The sequence below is a fragment of the Choloepus didactylus genome, chromosome 12 (genome assembly GCF_015220235.1).
Source record: "Choloepus didactylus isolate mChoDid1 chromosome 12, mChoDid1.pri, whole genome shotgun sequence".
Lineage (NCBI taxonomy): Eukaryota > Metazoa > Chordata > Mammalia > Pilosa > Megalonychidae > Choloepus > Choloepus didactylus.
The window spans coordinates 42,187,327-42,203,711 of record NC_051318.1 but is presented as its reverse complement, the minus strand read 5'-3'; the positions used below and the strand labels follow the sequence as shown (position 1 = coordinate 42,203,711).

Sequence of the window (16,385 nt, the reverse complement as noted above, 5' to 3'; positions counted from 1 at the left end):
TGTTCATAATTGGAATAGAAGTGATTGCAATTTACACTGTTCATACACAAATTCAATAGAGACAGCTCTATTCATAGCCACTGCTACCACTCTCCAGTATTATTTAGATAGGATGTAGAATTCTTATAACCAAGTAAATGTAAGCCATTAACCTCAAAGCTAGCCATCTGGCTCTTCATAAAAAAATCTCTGAAATTTCTGGAAAATGAAGACTCAGTGAAAAGACTCAGATAACTCAGAAAAAATGGGTGTTTATCATGATAATACTTAAAGACTGTGCTGAAAGCTGCAAGTAGGAATTAGAGGTAGTATAATAACTGGCATCCATGTCTTCCTCCATAGTATTTTTAATATAAAATTTGCACAATTCCTTTCTTCCTCGTGTACCAGCCAGCTCCCTTTGCTCATTCATAATTTCTGCTCACTCAGAACTTGAGCTTCAACATGACATAGTTTGACTCCTCTCCCCTTTCAGCTTCAATTCCTATCTTACTTTCTTTCCATGTTTTGTAGTTTGAATTCCAAAGAAAGAATATTAGTCTAACTTAATGAAATACAAGTAAGTTGTTGACCAGTGGCCAGTCTTTAGAGTGATTGCTCTTTGGTCAGATGCTATAGTTTCAGTCAACTATAAAGTGGAGTCACATTGTCTTCCTCTTTGGCAAGAGCTGTAGGCAGTTTACCTCAGAAGGGACCTCTGGACAGGACAGCTGTTTTGAAGCTTGGTCAAAATGGAAATTTAAGATGATGGGACATTGCAGAGCTGTGGTTCTCACATTAGTTGCATCAGAATCACCCTGAAGGGCTTGTTAAAACTCAGATTGCCAGGCCGCACTCCAGAATTTCTGATTCAGTAGGTCTGGGGTGGGGCCCAAGAATTTGCATTTCTCACTTTGCACACTTTGAGAACCATTGTCAGGGGATATCAAACTTGTTGACTGACTAAATCTGTTTATAGCCTTCTTAAAAAAGAAATCTGTTTTGCAGGTGAAAAGTTTATCTGAATGCCAAAATCATTGTTTTTATTTACTGTTTTTTTTTTTTAAACTGATTTTATGGTGAGTTATAGCCTTACAGATTGAATTTAATTCCTTTGGTTTAATCTCCTTTCTTATAGTTGAAACTGTCTCAAAGTAGAGAATTGTTTTAATTTTAATAATTTCCTTTTTTTTTTTCTTTTACAAACATGACTGCTAACTCCAACTAAAAAAAGATTTCTAGAAATATATTGACAGGAAGATTTGAAAACAACCCAACACTATAACTGGCTTTGTTTTACTGAAGCAAACTCCCTTTCTTCTCTTCACAGGGTTACATGAGTTCTTTTTCCTTCTAGTCCTAGTGTACTTTGTGATTGCTTGCATTTATGCTCAATCATTGTGGCAGGCTATTAAGAAAAGAGGACCCATGCACATGATTTTAAAGGTTCTGACAACTGCATTGCTGTTACAAGCTGGTTCAGCTTTAGCTAATTACATTCATTTCTCCAGGTAACTCAAAACCGCTAAAACTGTGTTCATCATTACGTCTAATTAATCCTAATTAGTCCTCCCAAATTATGCTTGCTTTGATTATGCACAATTTTTTTCGCCTTTGTAATTTACACTAATATTTTCTTCTGCAATTCGTCAGTTACTCCAAGGATGGAATAGGAGTACCTTTTATGGGAAGTTTAGCAGAATGTGAGTATCTTTCTAAATATTTTTTAAAACATAAACTTGCTCTCTGCTGCCTGTTTTCCTTTTTTTTTTAAGTTGTTTTTTTGTTGTAATAAAATTTATCTGTCAAAGCCTACAGTTGCTTAGAATTCAACCTGAATAAATTTAGTTCCCGTATATCCTATATTCTTAATATAGGTAATGTGTATACCTCTTCATTGTTTTTAGAGCATTTTTATATAATTCTCTCATTTAATCCTGAATAAAAACTCTGTGAAGTAGGATTGCTTATCCTTATTTTGCATATTAAAAAGTTGGGCTCAATGACATAAAGCAAATTTCCAAATGTCAGTTAGCTATTAAATGGTAGAGATGGATCAAAACCAAATTTTCTGACCCCAAAGCTGAAGTTTTTTCCTTATATTATCCCTTTTTCTATTACATTGACACTTTTTTTCTATTTCTAACCCAAAGCCATAGAGTTCACACCTATAATTGAACTGACCTTACAACTTTGTTCTTTAATTTACAAAAAGAACTCATATGAAGTAATGTTTCAATTAAACGGGATAGGAAGAAAATATAAGTTCCCCAAATCATGACTCTAAGGAGAACTTCAGAGGGCCATCAGGCATATACCATTCTTAATCCTGGAAAATTTAGGATTTGTTCTAAAAAAGCAAATTCTGATTATGAAACCTTTCTAGAGTTTGTATTTCCTTATTTCTCCTCTAGTGTCATTACTCTTAATAGAGTATCTTATGGTAATCTCTGTTAATCATGTCAGGAACCACTTAGACCTTGCTGCCTATTTTAAGATTCTAAAACTTCAAGAAGTTTTCATTTTCCTTGTGAAGAGGACATGCAGTTCCTGCATGAACAAGAGGGACGTCCTTTTTGAGCATTCTCTAGAGTCCTGGTTTCTCCTTCTCGTTTTCTTTGATGACTTTTGAGTGTTTAATAGAATCATAGAATTTTAGAACTGGGCAGAACCTTAAGATAATTTAGCTTATGCATATTAGATGAGGCAGTTGAGTTCTACAGAGGCGAAGCACATGGAAGCCAATTAATGACAAAGCTACTACTGAAATCAAGGACTGTTGAATTTTTGTGTGTCTGCTATATACAAAACTGTTTTAGGCTGCCTAGCATCCTCACTAAAGTTTGAAAAGCAAAAGTTGGGAAAAAAATCTGTAATAAAATTGGTGTTGTTAATTTTCAGTAGTTCTAACATAAGGTTTGATTTGTACATGATTAAAGTTTCAAGACAAAATGGGATTTTAGTGTGGCTTGTGTATTTTACATATAGTATTTTTTAACAATGGATATTCAGTGTTCTACCTATAGAATTATATCCATATGTGTGTTACTTTAGTATATTAATGAGCCGGAAATTTAGGTTTTTCCCCAGGTATTTGTTTTTGCTAGTTAGCAACTTAGTAGGAATATTCCTTTGGCTAACTTCTTTATTTAAGTAGTTTAAGTATTAGTGAAATACTTAATAAAATTAATTGGCATCACAGTCATTTAAAATCTGTGCTGGCAGTGTGCTTGATTGAAATGCTGTGACATTTTATATCATTCAAAGTGTAGTGACAGTTAATTATTAGAATTCGCTATTACAAATATATAAGCAGAAATGTACAGTGTCCACTTTTAATTTGGACTGCAGACCAGGAAATATCTGTAAAAATATATCTGAAAAGATGTATCATTGACAGGTATTTAGCTTGCAGATGTTAAATACAAATATTATGCTATAACTAGTTTTATGTTTCTGCAAGAATATTCTCATAAAAAGAAGCAAAAGTTGTAAGCACTGAAGTGGTGAATGGCAATTTGAAGAAAGATTTATTTTGTTCAGTAATGATCACAAGTTTATTCCAAAATCCAAATCAAAAATACCCGATGATGAGAAAGCGATAACCTTTTATTTTCTTCAAAAATACTAGCTTATAAAACTGATATGTAAGAAACTTGAAGTATTTATAGATTTTTTTTTGTTTGTTCTCTTTTCGTGCTCAACTGAATTCAGGCAATTTTGTTACATCCTTAAAAGTATTAGGTTTCCCTGCAGTGTAAGTGATGGCCACCTGGTGGCACATCACGCTAATGCAATGGAGCATTTCATTTGTGATCAGGATGTTATAGTGTCTATGCATTTTATTGTCATGTTATTTCTTATTGATAGTTTTAGAAAATACTCGTTCTTCACCTCCTAGTTCAGCAATCAAAATTTAACAGTACAAAACACAAAGGGACTTGACTTCGCAGAAATTATATTTAAAGTTTGTTTCTTTTAATAAGCAGTGGGCTTTAGAGGAAATAATGATATAGTTAAAAAAGCTAAGAAGAATGGGAAATATAAAGAGAATTATATATAGGCATATATATGTTTTTAAAAATAGGACTATTTACCTTTATTTTAACTATTTGTATAAATGTTTACAAATTTTATGGTATAATTGTAATGCTTAAGAATCATTATATGTATCTCTTCTTGTTGAATTTCCCTTTCTTTTCTCTGAAAATACCTATATTTTATTGTTTAAAAAAATGATCTAAATGCAAAAAGGGCCAAATTCTTTGTATTGTGGTAACTTGGTTCACTTTGGTTTTCATTTCTCATCAGTTTTTGACATCGCTTCCCAAATTCAGATGCTTTACCTACTTCTGAGTCTATGCATGGGTTGGACAATAGTCAGAATGAAGAAGTCTCAAAGCAGACCTCTCCAGTGGGATTCTACTCCTGCATCCACTGGCATCGCTGTATTCATTGTCATAACACAGGTGAATGTTGATGCTAAATGTTTTTACTTTGCAATATTCACAACTGCAAATTTGAACATATCTCATTTCAAAATTGAAATCTGGAACTCATGAGGAATTTGTGTTATTTTGAAGTATGAGTTTAAAAAAAAGTAGATCAAATAATCTGTTAATCTACTGGGTGCTAGTATATGTAGACTGTAGAATTTAATTATAACTTACCTGAATATAAGCTTCCTATTAGCTTATATAGAGCAGTACATTTAATATTTACATTTGATTCTCATTTCCTACTTAATAGCTTTCTTTGATCTTTTCTAGCACATAATAAGTACTCAATCTTGCATAAGTGAGTCAATGAATTTGAGAGTCATCCATTGGCAAGGATCTTTAGATCCACTTCTGCTACTATATACACATAAGAATCTAAGTGACTGTGAGATTAATTAAAAAGAAAAATCAAGAATAAAAGAGTGGGATCTTATTTTTGAAAGCAAATATGAAAACAAATCTTTCCTTTACCCTATAGCAGTAGGATTGATAGTCTAGGATATCCATATGCCTATGTAAAATGAATTTATAAAAATTAAGAAAAAAGAAAGGTATAAACAAAAATTTATGCTGTTTGTGACCAGCATTAGCTATAGATGAAAATATATACTTTGGCTCTGTAAAAGACATTATAATCTAAAGTGTTAATACATTAAATAAATTTTAAAGCTCACTAATTAAGGGTAGGCCCCATGCTGCATTCATCTTTATACCCCTAGTATTTATTTAGCACAGTAGATGCTGAGTAAAGTAAATGTGTTGAATTTACATGATTGCTCTGAAAAAGAGACTATATCATAGGTGGTAATGTTTAGGAAGGAGATAATGCCAGGAAGAGAGGGCTAATGAGAGAGAACTGAATTAGAAGTGATTAAAATAAGGACAAATTCTACCAATGTAATGTTTTTGATCCAGGAAATTAGAATGACCTTGTGGAGAGTACCATTAACTTCAGGTTAGATTCTTGTTTCTTGTTTAATGACTTTTTTAAAATTGAATTTTCATTATCATTTCATTGTGCTTTTCATTCATTCTCATAGACAAATGTGAATTGAGAATGCAGATTATGATACTACCCTAGAGTTTATGTGAGCATTTATGAAGGCTAGATTAGACATAGCTCTGGTCTTCAACAAAATCCAGAGAAGACAGACAAGGCAGACAACCAAAGACCATATAAATACATAGAAATATTATACAGATAACATATTAACATATGTTTGTCAAAATATGGGAGTTGGGGTATGTAAAAATGTAAATTATGGGAAATGGTAGTTCTATAATAGCATGTCTCTGTTGAAATGTTAAGTTTAGAAACTTTTTAGGTTAAGGACTTAGATGGATTTTTGGTGGAGTGGAAGAATAACATTTTCAGTAATAGAGAACAAACTTTGAGCCCAAGAAGGAAATTTCATGTGTGTGGAATGACAAAGGAGTTAACCTGTCAAGAAGGTAGAAAGGTGTGAGAATTAGGAAGGGAAGCATTTGCTGGTAAACTCCGTAAAACCTAAGAATAGTACTTAATATTGAGTTTTGATCTCAATTCTTGGGAAACCACTAAGCACTAAATTTTGAGGGCTGCAGACATGTGTGATAGAAAAAATAATAATAATTTAGTGATTGATGTTTGGTAAAGATGGAGGAGAAGTGGACAGTAATTTCTACTGAATAGCAAACAGCATGATAAGGAACTTACTGAGTTTTTTACTACCATAGTAACAGTATAGGGGAAAAAAGATCAACAAGGAAATGAGGGTGAATAACAGTGCCCTGGTGTTTGTAGTGAATACTAAAAATATGCTCTCTTAAACCCAGAACCCTGTCATATAAGAAGAGTGAAGTCTGCGATCAACAATTTTGACTTGTTAATTTCTGGATTAGAAAAGATGTTTAAATATTTGAAAGTTATCCTGAGATAGGGGGTTTGAATGCAGAGCAGTTTGATTCCTAATGATGGTGTTGAAGTAAAAAGGGGATGGAATTAGAAGAAAGTTTATATTTATTCTCTTAACATTTTCAATTTATTTTTATTCTTAGAGATATCTTGTTTAAATTATGATAATAGCATGTTTTGGTCTTAATTGTATGTGTTCTCATTTGAAAATCCCTTTTCTCTAGTTTAGAGTATCAGTGAGAAAGACTGTGCCTGTACTTCAGTAATTAACAACCTTTATAGTATAATTACAATCTCTTCAGACATGTTTATATTTAAGGGATCCTTACAAAGAGTTGAAAAGAATACTTTATCATAAGTAGTATGACAGGATCTTTTATCTTAATGTAATTTTTTTTTTTTTGCAGAGTATTTTGCTACTTTGGGAACAGTTTGAAGATACTAGTCATCACAGCTACTATTCACACCACAACTTAGCAGGGGTCCTTCTAATTGTTTTAAGAATTTGCCTAGCATTATCCTTAGGCTGTGGACTCTACCAGATCATCACAGTGGAAAGAAGTACACTGAAAAGGGAGTTCTACATCACATTTGCCAAAGTATGGATTTCAGTAGAAAATAACAACTTCTGATTGTCACCTTCCTTTGGGTTTCTTTGGGAGGCCAACAACCAACCACATACCAACCTTCATTAAACTTTTGTTATGTGCTAAGCACTATTGTAAGCCTTTTATATGCTTTAACTCATTTAATCTTTGTAGTCTATGAAGTGTAGGTATTATTATCCCCATTTTACAGAACCCATGAAACAGTATTTTCCATGTACTTTTTTGACAAGTCAGTTTTGCCTGGAACATAATTTCTTTATAAATCTGGATTTTACAATTTTTTATGTAGTAACAGATTTTTTTTTTTTTTAATTTAAGTAAATTAGGATAGTCAGCATTTCTCAAAAAACAGTTATTAATTGACTATGAACTGTTACTCTCAGTTAAAAGGAGCTGTTCATCAGCATAAGCTGATGGAGCCAGGAGACTAAGTAAATGTATGTTTAGGCATTCCACTCCATCCATATGAGATCATGTTCACTTTACTCTTCCTTTCTATGTGCTTCTTAAACTAATGAAAATTAAAAGCAAATTTGGTTTTTTTATACCTAGTCAGGAAGGTTCTATACCCATTTAATAAAGGAAAAAAGATCAGAAAAAGATCAGGAGAAGGGTTGGGGCAATAATGTTACAGAAGCCTCCCTCCCTAGAAGGTTGCGTTCTTCTGTCAGATTGACAGGATCTGTATCCATTTGAGAGGATCCATAATCCTTCTAATCTTGGCAATTCAAAACAGCCTTCTGATAAGCTGTTAGTGCAGCCAACCCCAGTCCATAGAGTCTGTCCTGACCATTTTGAGGCAGCTGTAGTAGGAGGGCCAAATCCCTTCTTTATTTCAAGTCTTTGAGTATTTCAGAACTGCTGCTACTTTCTGAGTATCAAACAGTTAAGAAAATGCCGTTTTGCTTTTAAATTTTTCATAGGGGTGCTTTATTGTTTTTAAGTTAGTATATATTTGGGGTATTTAGATACAAAATTTTCTGTTTTGTTTTATATTTAAAATAGTGCCAAACTTTTTTCTTAAACTTAGCAAAAAGTTATTTTTGTGTTTTAATTTAACTTTTTGAAGATTCAAACATCAGAAAGAATTCAGAGAGTTGCAAAAAATGTTTCTCACCTTTCTCTTGTCTACTCAGTTACCATCACCTCTTCATAAAATTGCTGCTATTAGTTCCTAATTTATTCTTTCAGAGAATTTTCAGTATATATACCTACACCGCCTCCCTTTTTAATACAGATCATAGTATACTAAACACATTTTTCTGCATCTTACTTTTTTTCTTTCCTATATCTTCACCTTACCAAACATCTCAGAAACTATTATTTATTAATGATTTTGCTTCAGATTTCATTTGAGAAAAGAAAATATATTCCATGTTAAAAAAAGAAAGAAAGAAAGATATTTGAAAAGTATAATGTAAAAAGTTCCCCATTCTTATCTGCTCATTTTCGTCTACCTTCCTTTGTCCTATCCCTCAAACAGGTAGTCATTATTACTAGTTTTTTGTGTATTCTTACAGAATTTCTTTGTGTATCTATATGCAAATATGAATGAACATTTTTATTTTTCCCTTTTTTACAGAAATATGACATTTTTATCTTTTCTCATTTAGATGAATATATTTACAGTATATCAAAATATGTATATGCAGCAGATTTACAAATGTAAGACTGTAAATACTCCAGAAGTTACCTGTTTATTTAAAAACAAAATATTAATGTCACAGCAAGAATTTGTTTTATCTACATGTTATTGCAACTTCTGCTCTAAAGGCCAATCAGATCCTCCTAAATAGTGATGTTTTTCATCTGGTGCATTCTGAAATTAAAAGCACAGCTGTATTTATTTGACTTATTTTTGTTTCAGGGCTGTATCTTGTGGTTTTTATGCCATCCGGGTCTTGCATGCCTTTCTCTCATTTTTAGTGATTACCAAAGAGATAAGGTAAGTAATATGCATGATCAAAATTGTTATTTTAATGAAATTATAATCTTTGTTGGGAAATATTAAAGTAAGGGCCTGTTTTACCATTCAGGAGTTTCTTGAGTTCTTTAAAATAAAACTGAAACAAAATATTGAACCAAAAATTATATAAATTAGAAGTTTAAGATAGAAAAGAAAGTTTTTTTAATTAACATGTAAGCAGAATGGTGGAAAATAGCTTTTATTATTCTTATTTTCACCTATTCCAGAATGCTGTTTTATAAATTCGAAAATAGCACATCTTAAGAAAAAATTTAAAAAAATTTTTTAAGTAATGCTAAAAATCAAGACAGATTTATAAAAATCAGTCTAGTTGCCTTAACAGACTACAGACTGGAGTATCATGCTTGAGTATACCATATTTTGATTGTATTGATACCTGGCTTCTTAGGTGAATAACACCCATCATTTCAAAATGGAGTTCTGCCAGGAGCCCTTTACAAGCAATGCAATTTGTGCTTGAATGCACAGACGTTTTTTGAACCTGAGGTATTTTACAAAGAGTAAATAGGTAGGAAGGCAGTCTATAAAAATAGAGGTGATGTTAGCATTTTTGAAAGGGCTTTTAGAGTACTCTTCAAAGTTTGAGCAGGAGCATGCTTTGTTCCTTTTACTATATTAGCCAGGAAGCTGATTTTTCTTATTACTCACTGAAACTCCTTTCTGTTGTATGTGCATTCTTAGGAGAGAATAGTCTAGCAAATTATTCTTCTGTGTCTTGCTGCTTATAAACTAACTGTTAAAGGAATTTTACCCTTGAATAATTACAGTTTTCAACATTAGCCATATTTTCCTTTTGAAAATGTATTTGATAATATAAACCCCTGGTAAAGATAAAGGGTAGAGTAGTATATTTATATAAAAAGTATGTATAGGTCTGTGATAAATTGAATATGATTTCTATATTTCTGCATGCAGTAAAAGCATTCCATTTCTTTTCTTTTCAGGTTATTACAATAGGTGTTATCCTTTGTCAGTCTGTTTCCATGGTTATTCTCTACAGACTCTTTGTATCCCACAGTCTATACTGGGAAGTTTCTTCACTTTCCTCAGTAACTCTACCACTGACCATATCATCTGGACATAAAAATCGGCCTCATTTCTGATACTTGAGTTTGTTTAAAGGAAAAGAGAATTAATATGACAGAGTGCAATAAGATCCAAATATAGACTTTTTTTCATGCATTTGTATGAAAAATTGAACAGAGAAAGAAGAGCATGTTTTTTATATAACTGCATTTAAGCAGTACCAAAACTGAAGAAAGGTAATAAATGAAATGTTTTGAAATATACTTAAACAATAAACTTTAAAGAAAGATTGTGGTTATAAGGTGATTTAAGCACTTTCCATATGGAAATAAAGGTAAAAAATAATTATTTGATATTTTGGGTGAGATACCCTTGTAACGCCTCATCTTATATCAATATAGCTAACTCAGGTTTAATAGTCTGATAAAAAGTAATCAGTTAAATGATTACTTGCTTATACTTATCTAAACTAGTTTATGAAACAGTGTAATATACTGATTAAAAACTGCTTTTTTATGCTTTAAGGAAAATGCATTTCATATTGGAGTTTAAAGGAATTAAAAATGAAGTTACTTCAGGAAACGAATATAAAATGTTCACACTTAAATGAGTGAGCGTTTGTCTATTTGTGGATGAGGTTGTTCTCCAATTTTTTCCTATTGCTTTTTACTCTAGATGAGATTTTAGCTTGAGCAAAGGGTTTTTGACAGTTTATGAAAAAAATAAAACATAGACACATTACAGTGGTTGTAAGGATGAAAAGTTTTGAAAGGTGAGCACTGAGATGAAGGTACAAGCAGGTTTGCATGTTTAAAAAGGAAGAAAGCAAAAGTTCTATGTGATGTGGTACTAAAATTTTAATCTTAATATAGTTCATTTCTATTACCTTGAGTCCCCAAACATAATTAAGCCATATACACAGATTAAATTAACAGAAGCATTTCACATAAATGTTGGTGTCAGTCATCAACTACCCATGAACTCCTGTCCAAGGATACTTAATCAGGATTAAATTTTCTATGAATAACTGAAAAACAAAATACTCACTGGATTTGTTATAATCCGTGTTGGCATTGGATTCTAAGTAGTTGCCATCTTGAATCCTTAGTAATAAAGCCATATTTTTTTTGTGAGATGTTCCACTATTGAGTATGCTAGCTAAAAAAAAATACTCTAAAGTGCCTGTTTGAAGAATTGCTGAATGATTGTTGATACCTGCTGTATAAAATGAGTATTCCCACTAATAGCCATGATTGGAAATTATTCTGTTTCTGTTCGTCGAGTTATTCAGGTCTTTTAATTTTTACTTGTGACTTAACTTAAAAATATTTTTGATCTACCTCCAAAGGTATTACATTTTTAAGCAAGAAATGTTGCAGTCATCTGGTAATTAAACTTTTAAACTAGCTAAAATAATGTAGTGCACTTAAAAAAATACCCATGGCTTTCTTTGTTTTTCCTCTTATATCTAGTCTCATTTGAAATAAATAGTGTTCTGCCTCATTTTAAAAGTGTGTCTTTATCTAGCAAAGTGACAAAGTTCAGCCTGCTCATTAAATCATCTTTCTAACAATTCTTTGTAAATTATTTAATAAATGAGAGCTACAGGTTGAGACTAGAAAATCTGAGGTATATTTTAAGTTTACAAGATCTGCTGAATGATCATAAACTTTTTCTTATACCACATCTCACTAATAACCCCAGTTATTGTCTGTTGTGTTCAACTGAGATGCAGTTAATTAAGCTTAAAAAAAAAATGAAGCCTATTCATAAATTTTGGGAACTTATAACATAGCCAAATGGAATGATCTTTGTGTCATCTGACACAAAGAACATAGTAATTCTGTAATCAATATAACTGAAATATATTACTATGCTAGCATTTATGAAACTTTAACAGCTTTTTTTTTTTTACTTTAATCATTTTTAAATTTATGGTCGAATTTGCTGGTAATTTATTTGTTAATCAAGAGCCGTTAAATGAAGAAAAACAGTTGTTAATAAATGCATAAAACTATTGTTGGTTGGTGACCAGAGGTCAAATTTTATAGTTCATAAGCTGTGATGCAGTGTCTCTTCTCTTTCTCTTTCTGAATGTTTACATGAATATCCATCACTGCAGATTACAGAAAGGTAAGTGTATACTGCAAACTTTAAAGATCAGAAACTTTTCTACTTTTCTTCTCTTTCAGAAAATTCTTCTCCTATCTATTTTTAGCTATTTTTTTAAAGAAGATAAGTGGTCTGTCCAGGACTCCTTTTTTTTTTTTCCAGAAGCATTTCTTTTCCTCACTTAAGGAAGCATGAAGATGTTTGTTTTTTATTGACATGTATAATAATATTAGCTCCTGTTTAATTGAGCGCCATCAGACACTTTACACTCATCACTAAGCCCTACAACAGTAATTTCAAGCCCCCATTTAACTGAGTCATGAGAGAATAAATGATTCCTCTAAGTCATCCAACTACTCTTTACTTTTTCTACTTTACCCCCATGATTTTAATGAGCACCTATTGTGTGGGTATGGTTTTTTTTTTTGTTTGTTTGAGAATGAATGGCTGTCCATAGTTAATTTTAGCTCTTGATTTTAACATTAAACTTGATACTGCGCTGACATCATAAATGAGCTTGAATTTATATGGTCAGCACAGGTCAGTATTTTAACTTTGGATTTCAGCCAGATAGTATTCTAAACAGAAGAGCTTGTCTTAGGGAAATTTTTCATGATCTCAAGTAAAATAAGCCAAATCTGATGGAAATAGAAGACAGACAAGTCTAAGGTCAACTGTAAAGTAATGAGACTAGAACCTACACAACATGAACACTGGCCCTTTCACCGTGTTTGCCTAGGGAGATGGTGGATATTCTCTGTTGATGCTGTCAATACTAAAAACTTTTGGCAATCTGGAATTATTGTTGAAGCATTCTCTTGAATAGCTTGTGTTGTGGAATCTTTGTTTTTTTTTCTGAGAATGGATGATCATTAGAAATAGACCAAATGATTTGAAACCAAATCTGATGAGGTAATACCGTTTTTTGTTCCAAAATGAATTTGTGAATTAAAACTAAAATAATGAGATTTGGTTTTCCTACAAGTTCTGAAAACTGTTTGGAAACACTGTAGCCTGCACTCTTGCACTAGCTCTCTACATAATGTCACTGCTTCACAGTCGCACAGCCTTCTGCACAACTCCAAGAGCATCATGTACATTGTGCTCTTAGGAGTACCATTGGCATGCTGCCGGGACCTGTGGAAAGAAATAACTGCCCGCTAGAGCCCACTCCACAAAGCAGCCAAAACCATCCCTTAAAAAGGTGAATCATCTGGATGATGGGCATACAGGAATTCTTTGTACTATTTTCCATAAGTTTGAAATTGTTTCAAAATAACAAGTTTAGAAAGTGAGTTAAATGGTTTTCCATTGTACTTTGGTAATACAAGCTCATTCACATGTCCTACAAAGCCTATGTGGTCTGGTGCCTGCTTCTATCTGATCGCATTTTATACCACTCTTCCTCTTACCATACCCAACTTCAGTGTCCTTTGTCAAAAAATACCAAGTTTCTTTTACTGCCTCAGAGCCTTTGCATTAGCTGTTTCCTCTCCCTGGAATATTCCCTCCCAAAATTGGCATGGTTGCATGGAAGAAACCTTCTCATCCTTCAGGTTCTCAGCTCAAAATGTGTCAGAATTCTTTGACCACCTGAGGTGGATTTGTATTATGCCTGTTTAGCTAAGCTGTGTTCCCCAGAATTTCCCCTCCCTCCGTAGTTGCAAGATAGTATAGGCCACAAGAGATGTTTGGTGTGAGATTTAGAAGGAAGAAGTAAAGTCGCAGCCAGATTCTTTTTATAAATGGAAGATCCAAGCAGGGTACAAGGCTCTGCTGCAGCTCACATTGTTACTTATCTGCTGGTTCATCTTGACCTGGGCCATAGCCAGGCCCACAGGGAACTCCAGTTTCTGATTGATCACCTCCTTCATCTCTGACTTCTGGGCCAGGTGTATGTTTTACTCTGTGACACAGGGTGCCAGCTTCTGCAGGGTAACCCTGTCATCAAAGTTGGAGGCTTGGAGTCAGTGAGAGACTGATGTGAGTTCTGGTCCATCATGAGTTCCACTCAGTCCACAAGGGTTCTCCCCATCCTGGTACGTTCCAGTTTGTCCTTGCTTCCCTCACTTCTTGTTCATCTTCCCTTACCCACTGCCAGACACAAAAAAATAGCCTCCTATAATCTCTATAATAAATCCCTTATTTTATACATTAAAAAAGATTGCATGTATTATCCTATTGGTTCTCTTTCATCAAACCCCAAGTGATATACCACCCTATCTAATGCTGATCCCCCACCCTAATCACTCTCACATTACCCCCTTTTTTCTTTATAGTATTTTATTGTTGTGTCTCCCCATTTAGAAGGTAAATTCTAAAGAAGTGAGGCCATTGGATTATTCATTGCTGTATCCCTAGCACCTAGAACATTCCTTGGTGCATACTAGATGTGCAAAAATATTTTTGAATGGATGAATGAAAGCAATTCTGAAAAAGAATTTTAGATGTACTTAGTAATAGAGTATTAAATAATAGAACCTCCCATGATGACTTGTATATGCCTTGCCTGTTCTTTGTTCAATTATATGGAATTGGGAATTGTGCAAAAATCTTAAGTAGTCAAATAGTTATAAAGTTTAATTTTTAAAACTCATAGGATGATTCCTCAAGTTGTCACACACAGGCATTTCCCTTTATTTTACATGGTACTGTTAGTAGGTCCATGTATCTGGTTCCTAGTCCACCATAACTAAAAGCACCAAGTCAAGCAAAATCTGAGTCAGTCAGAGGAAGGAATGCTGACTGAGTTGCAACTTGCTTTAGACTAGTAACTAACTCCTTTATTCCTTCCATTTTCTCCCCTTTGGAGTGGGAATGCATGTCCTATACCTGTCACACTTTAATATTTCGGAAACAGCTAACCTGTTTTCTAGTGTCACGGGTCTATGGATGTGTAGGAATTTTGCCCCTAAGATGGACCATATCTAGAATCTCACCCATTCCTGATTTAGATGATGAGGTTTGGGACATTTTTAGTTGATATTTAGATGAGATTTGGACTTAAGAGTTGTTGCCGGAACAGGCCAAGACTTTTGGAGATGTTGAGTTGGGGTGAATGTATTTTGCACATGGGACAGACATGAATTTTGGGGATATCAGTGGGCAGACGGTATTGGATTTAATAGTGCCCTGCCTCCAAATTCATGTCCACCCAGAAACTCAGAATATGACCTTATTTGGAAATAGGGTCTTTGCAGAAGTATTTAGTTAAATTAAGATGAAGTTATGCTAGATAAAACCCTAATCAAATAACTGGTTTCCTTATAAGAAAACAGACACAGAGAGGAGAACCGGGCATGAAGACATAGGTTTGAGTGAAGAGTCTACAGGTCAATGAATGCCAACGATTGCCACCAACCACCACCAGACTTTATAACTATTTGACAACTTAAGCTAGGGGAGAGGCATGGAACAGATTCTCCTTCAAAGCCCTGAGAAAGGTACCAACCCTGCAATCACCTTGCTTTTGAACTTCTAGCTTCCAGAACTGTGAAAGAATAAACTTCTTGTGTTTTAAGCTGTCCAGTTCATGTTGCTTTGTTACAGCAGCCCTAGGAATTTAATAAAGGATCCAACTTAAACTTTTTTTTTTCCCAGATGGTTATCCACTGATTGTAACATTGTTTACTATCCAGTCCATCTTTTCTTCACTGACTTGTTGCTGATCTATTTCTGAAGTTTTAAGGGAGTTTCACTGAACTGATTCATGGTGTAGTACCATACTGTTTTAATTATTGGAATTCTAGAATATACTGTCTGAAGGGACTGATTTCATGTTAGAATTTCAGAACTTTAGGAATTTTTCTGACCTCTTCTTGCTTTTCTTTTTTCTTTTTTTTTTTTTTTTATTTTTTTAATTTTACATGAACTTTAGAATCCATTTGTGATTCCGCAGGAAAAACAAATCCTGTTCGGTATTTAGTGGAATGAATTTAAATTTCTATAATAATTTAGAGAGATTTGACTTCTTTACCATCTTGAGCATTAAATCCACAGATGGTAGCTTCACCCCATTGTCTTTCCAGCCAAGTATATCATCAACTGTCTGACCTGTGGTGGTTCCCATTCTGACCCAAGAAAGTGGAATGAAATACCTTTCTATTTCTTTAATGTGCAAGTGCATCCTTCAATAACATTTTAAAGTCTTCTTTGTAAGTATTTTGAACATATGATACCTCTGGATATTTTAATATTTTCTTCCATTACATCTTGCTATGTCTGGCTGTTTTGCATATAAAGATGTTGATTTCTTTATTTTAATTTTGCTCCCAGTTCAC

The 16,385-nt window shown here is 33.3% G+C and overlaps 1 protein-coding gene across 1 annotated transcript in view; it reads left to right on the top strand.

Annotated features, from left to right (window-relative positions):
- GPR180 (G protein-coupled receptor 180) overlaps nt 1-15,910 on the top strand; it is a 28,729-nt gene extending 12,819 nt beyond the window's left edge. The window contains exons 4-9 of the mRNA XM_037800466.1: nt 1,310-1,490; nt 1,633-1,682; nt 4,291-4,448; nt 6,780-6,971; nt 8,848-8,925; nt 9,912-15,910. Of these exons, the coding sequence (XP_037656394.1) occupies nt 1,310-1,490; nt 1,633-1,682; nt 4,291-4,448; nt 6,780-6,971; nt 8,848-8,925; nt 9,912-10,070 (818 nt within the window). The 3' untranslated portion in view covers nt 10,071-15,910. The remainder of the gene's footprint in view (nt 1-1,309; nt 1,491-1,632; nt 1,683-4,290; nt 4,449-6,779; nt 6,972-8,847; nt 8,926-9,911) is intronic.
- The last annotated feature ends 475 nt before the right edge of the window (nt 15,911-16,385 follow it).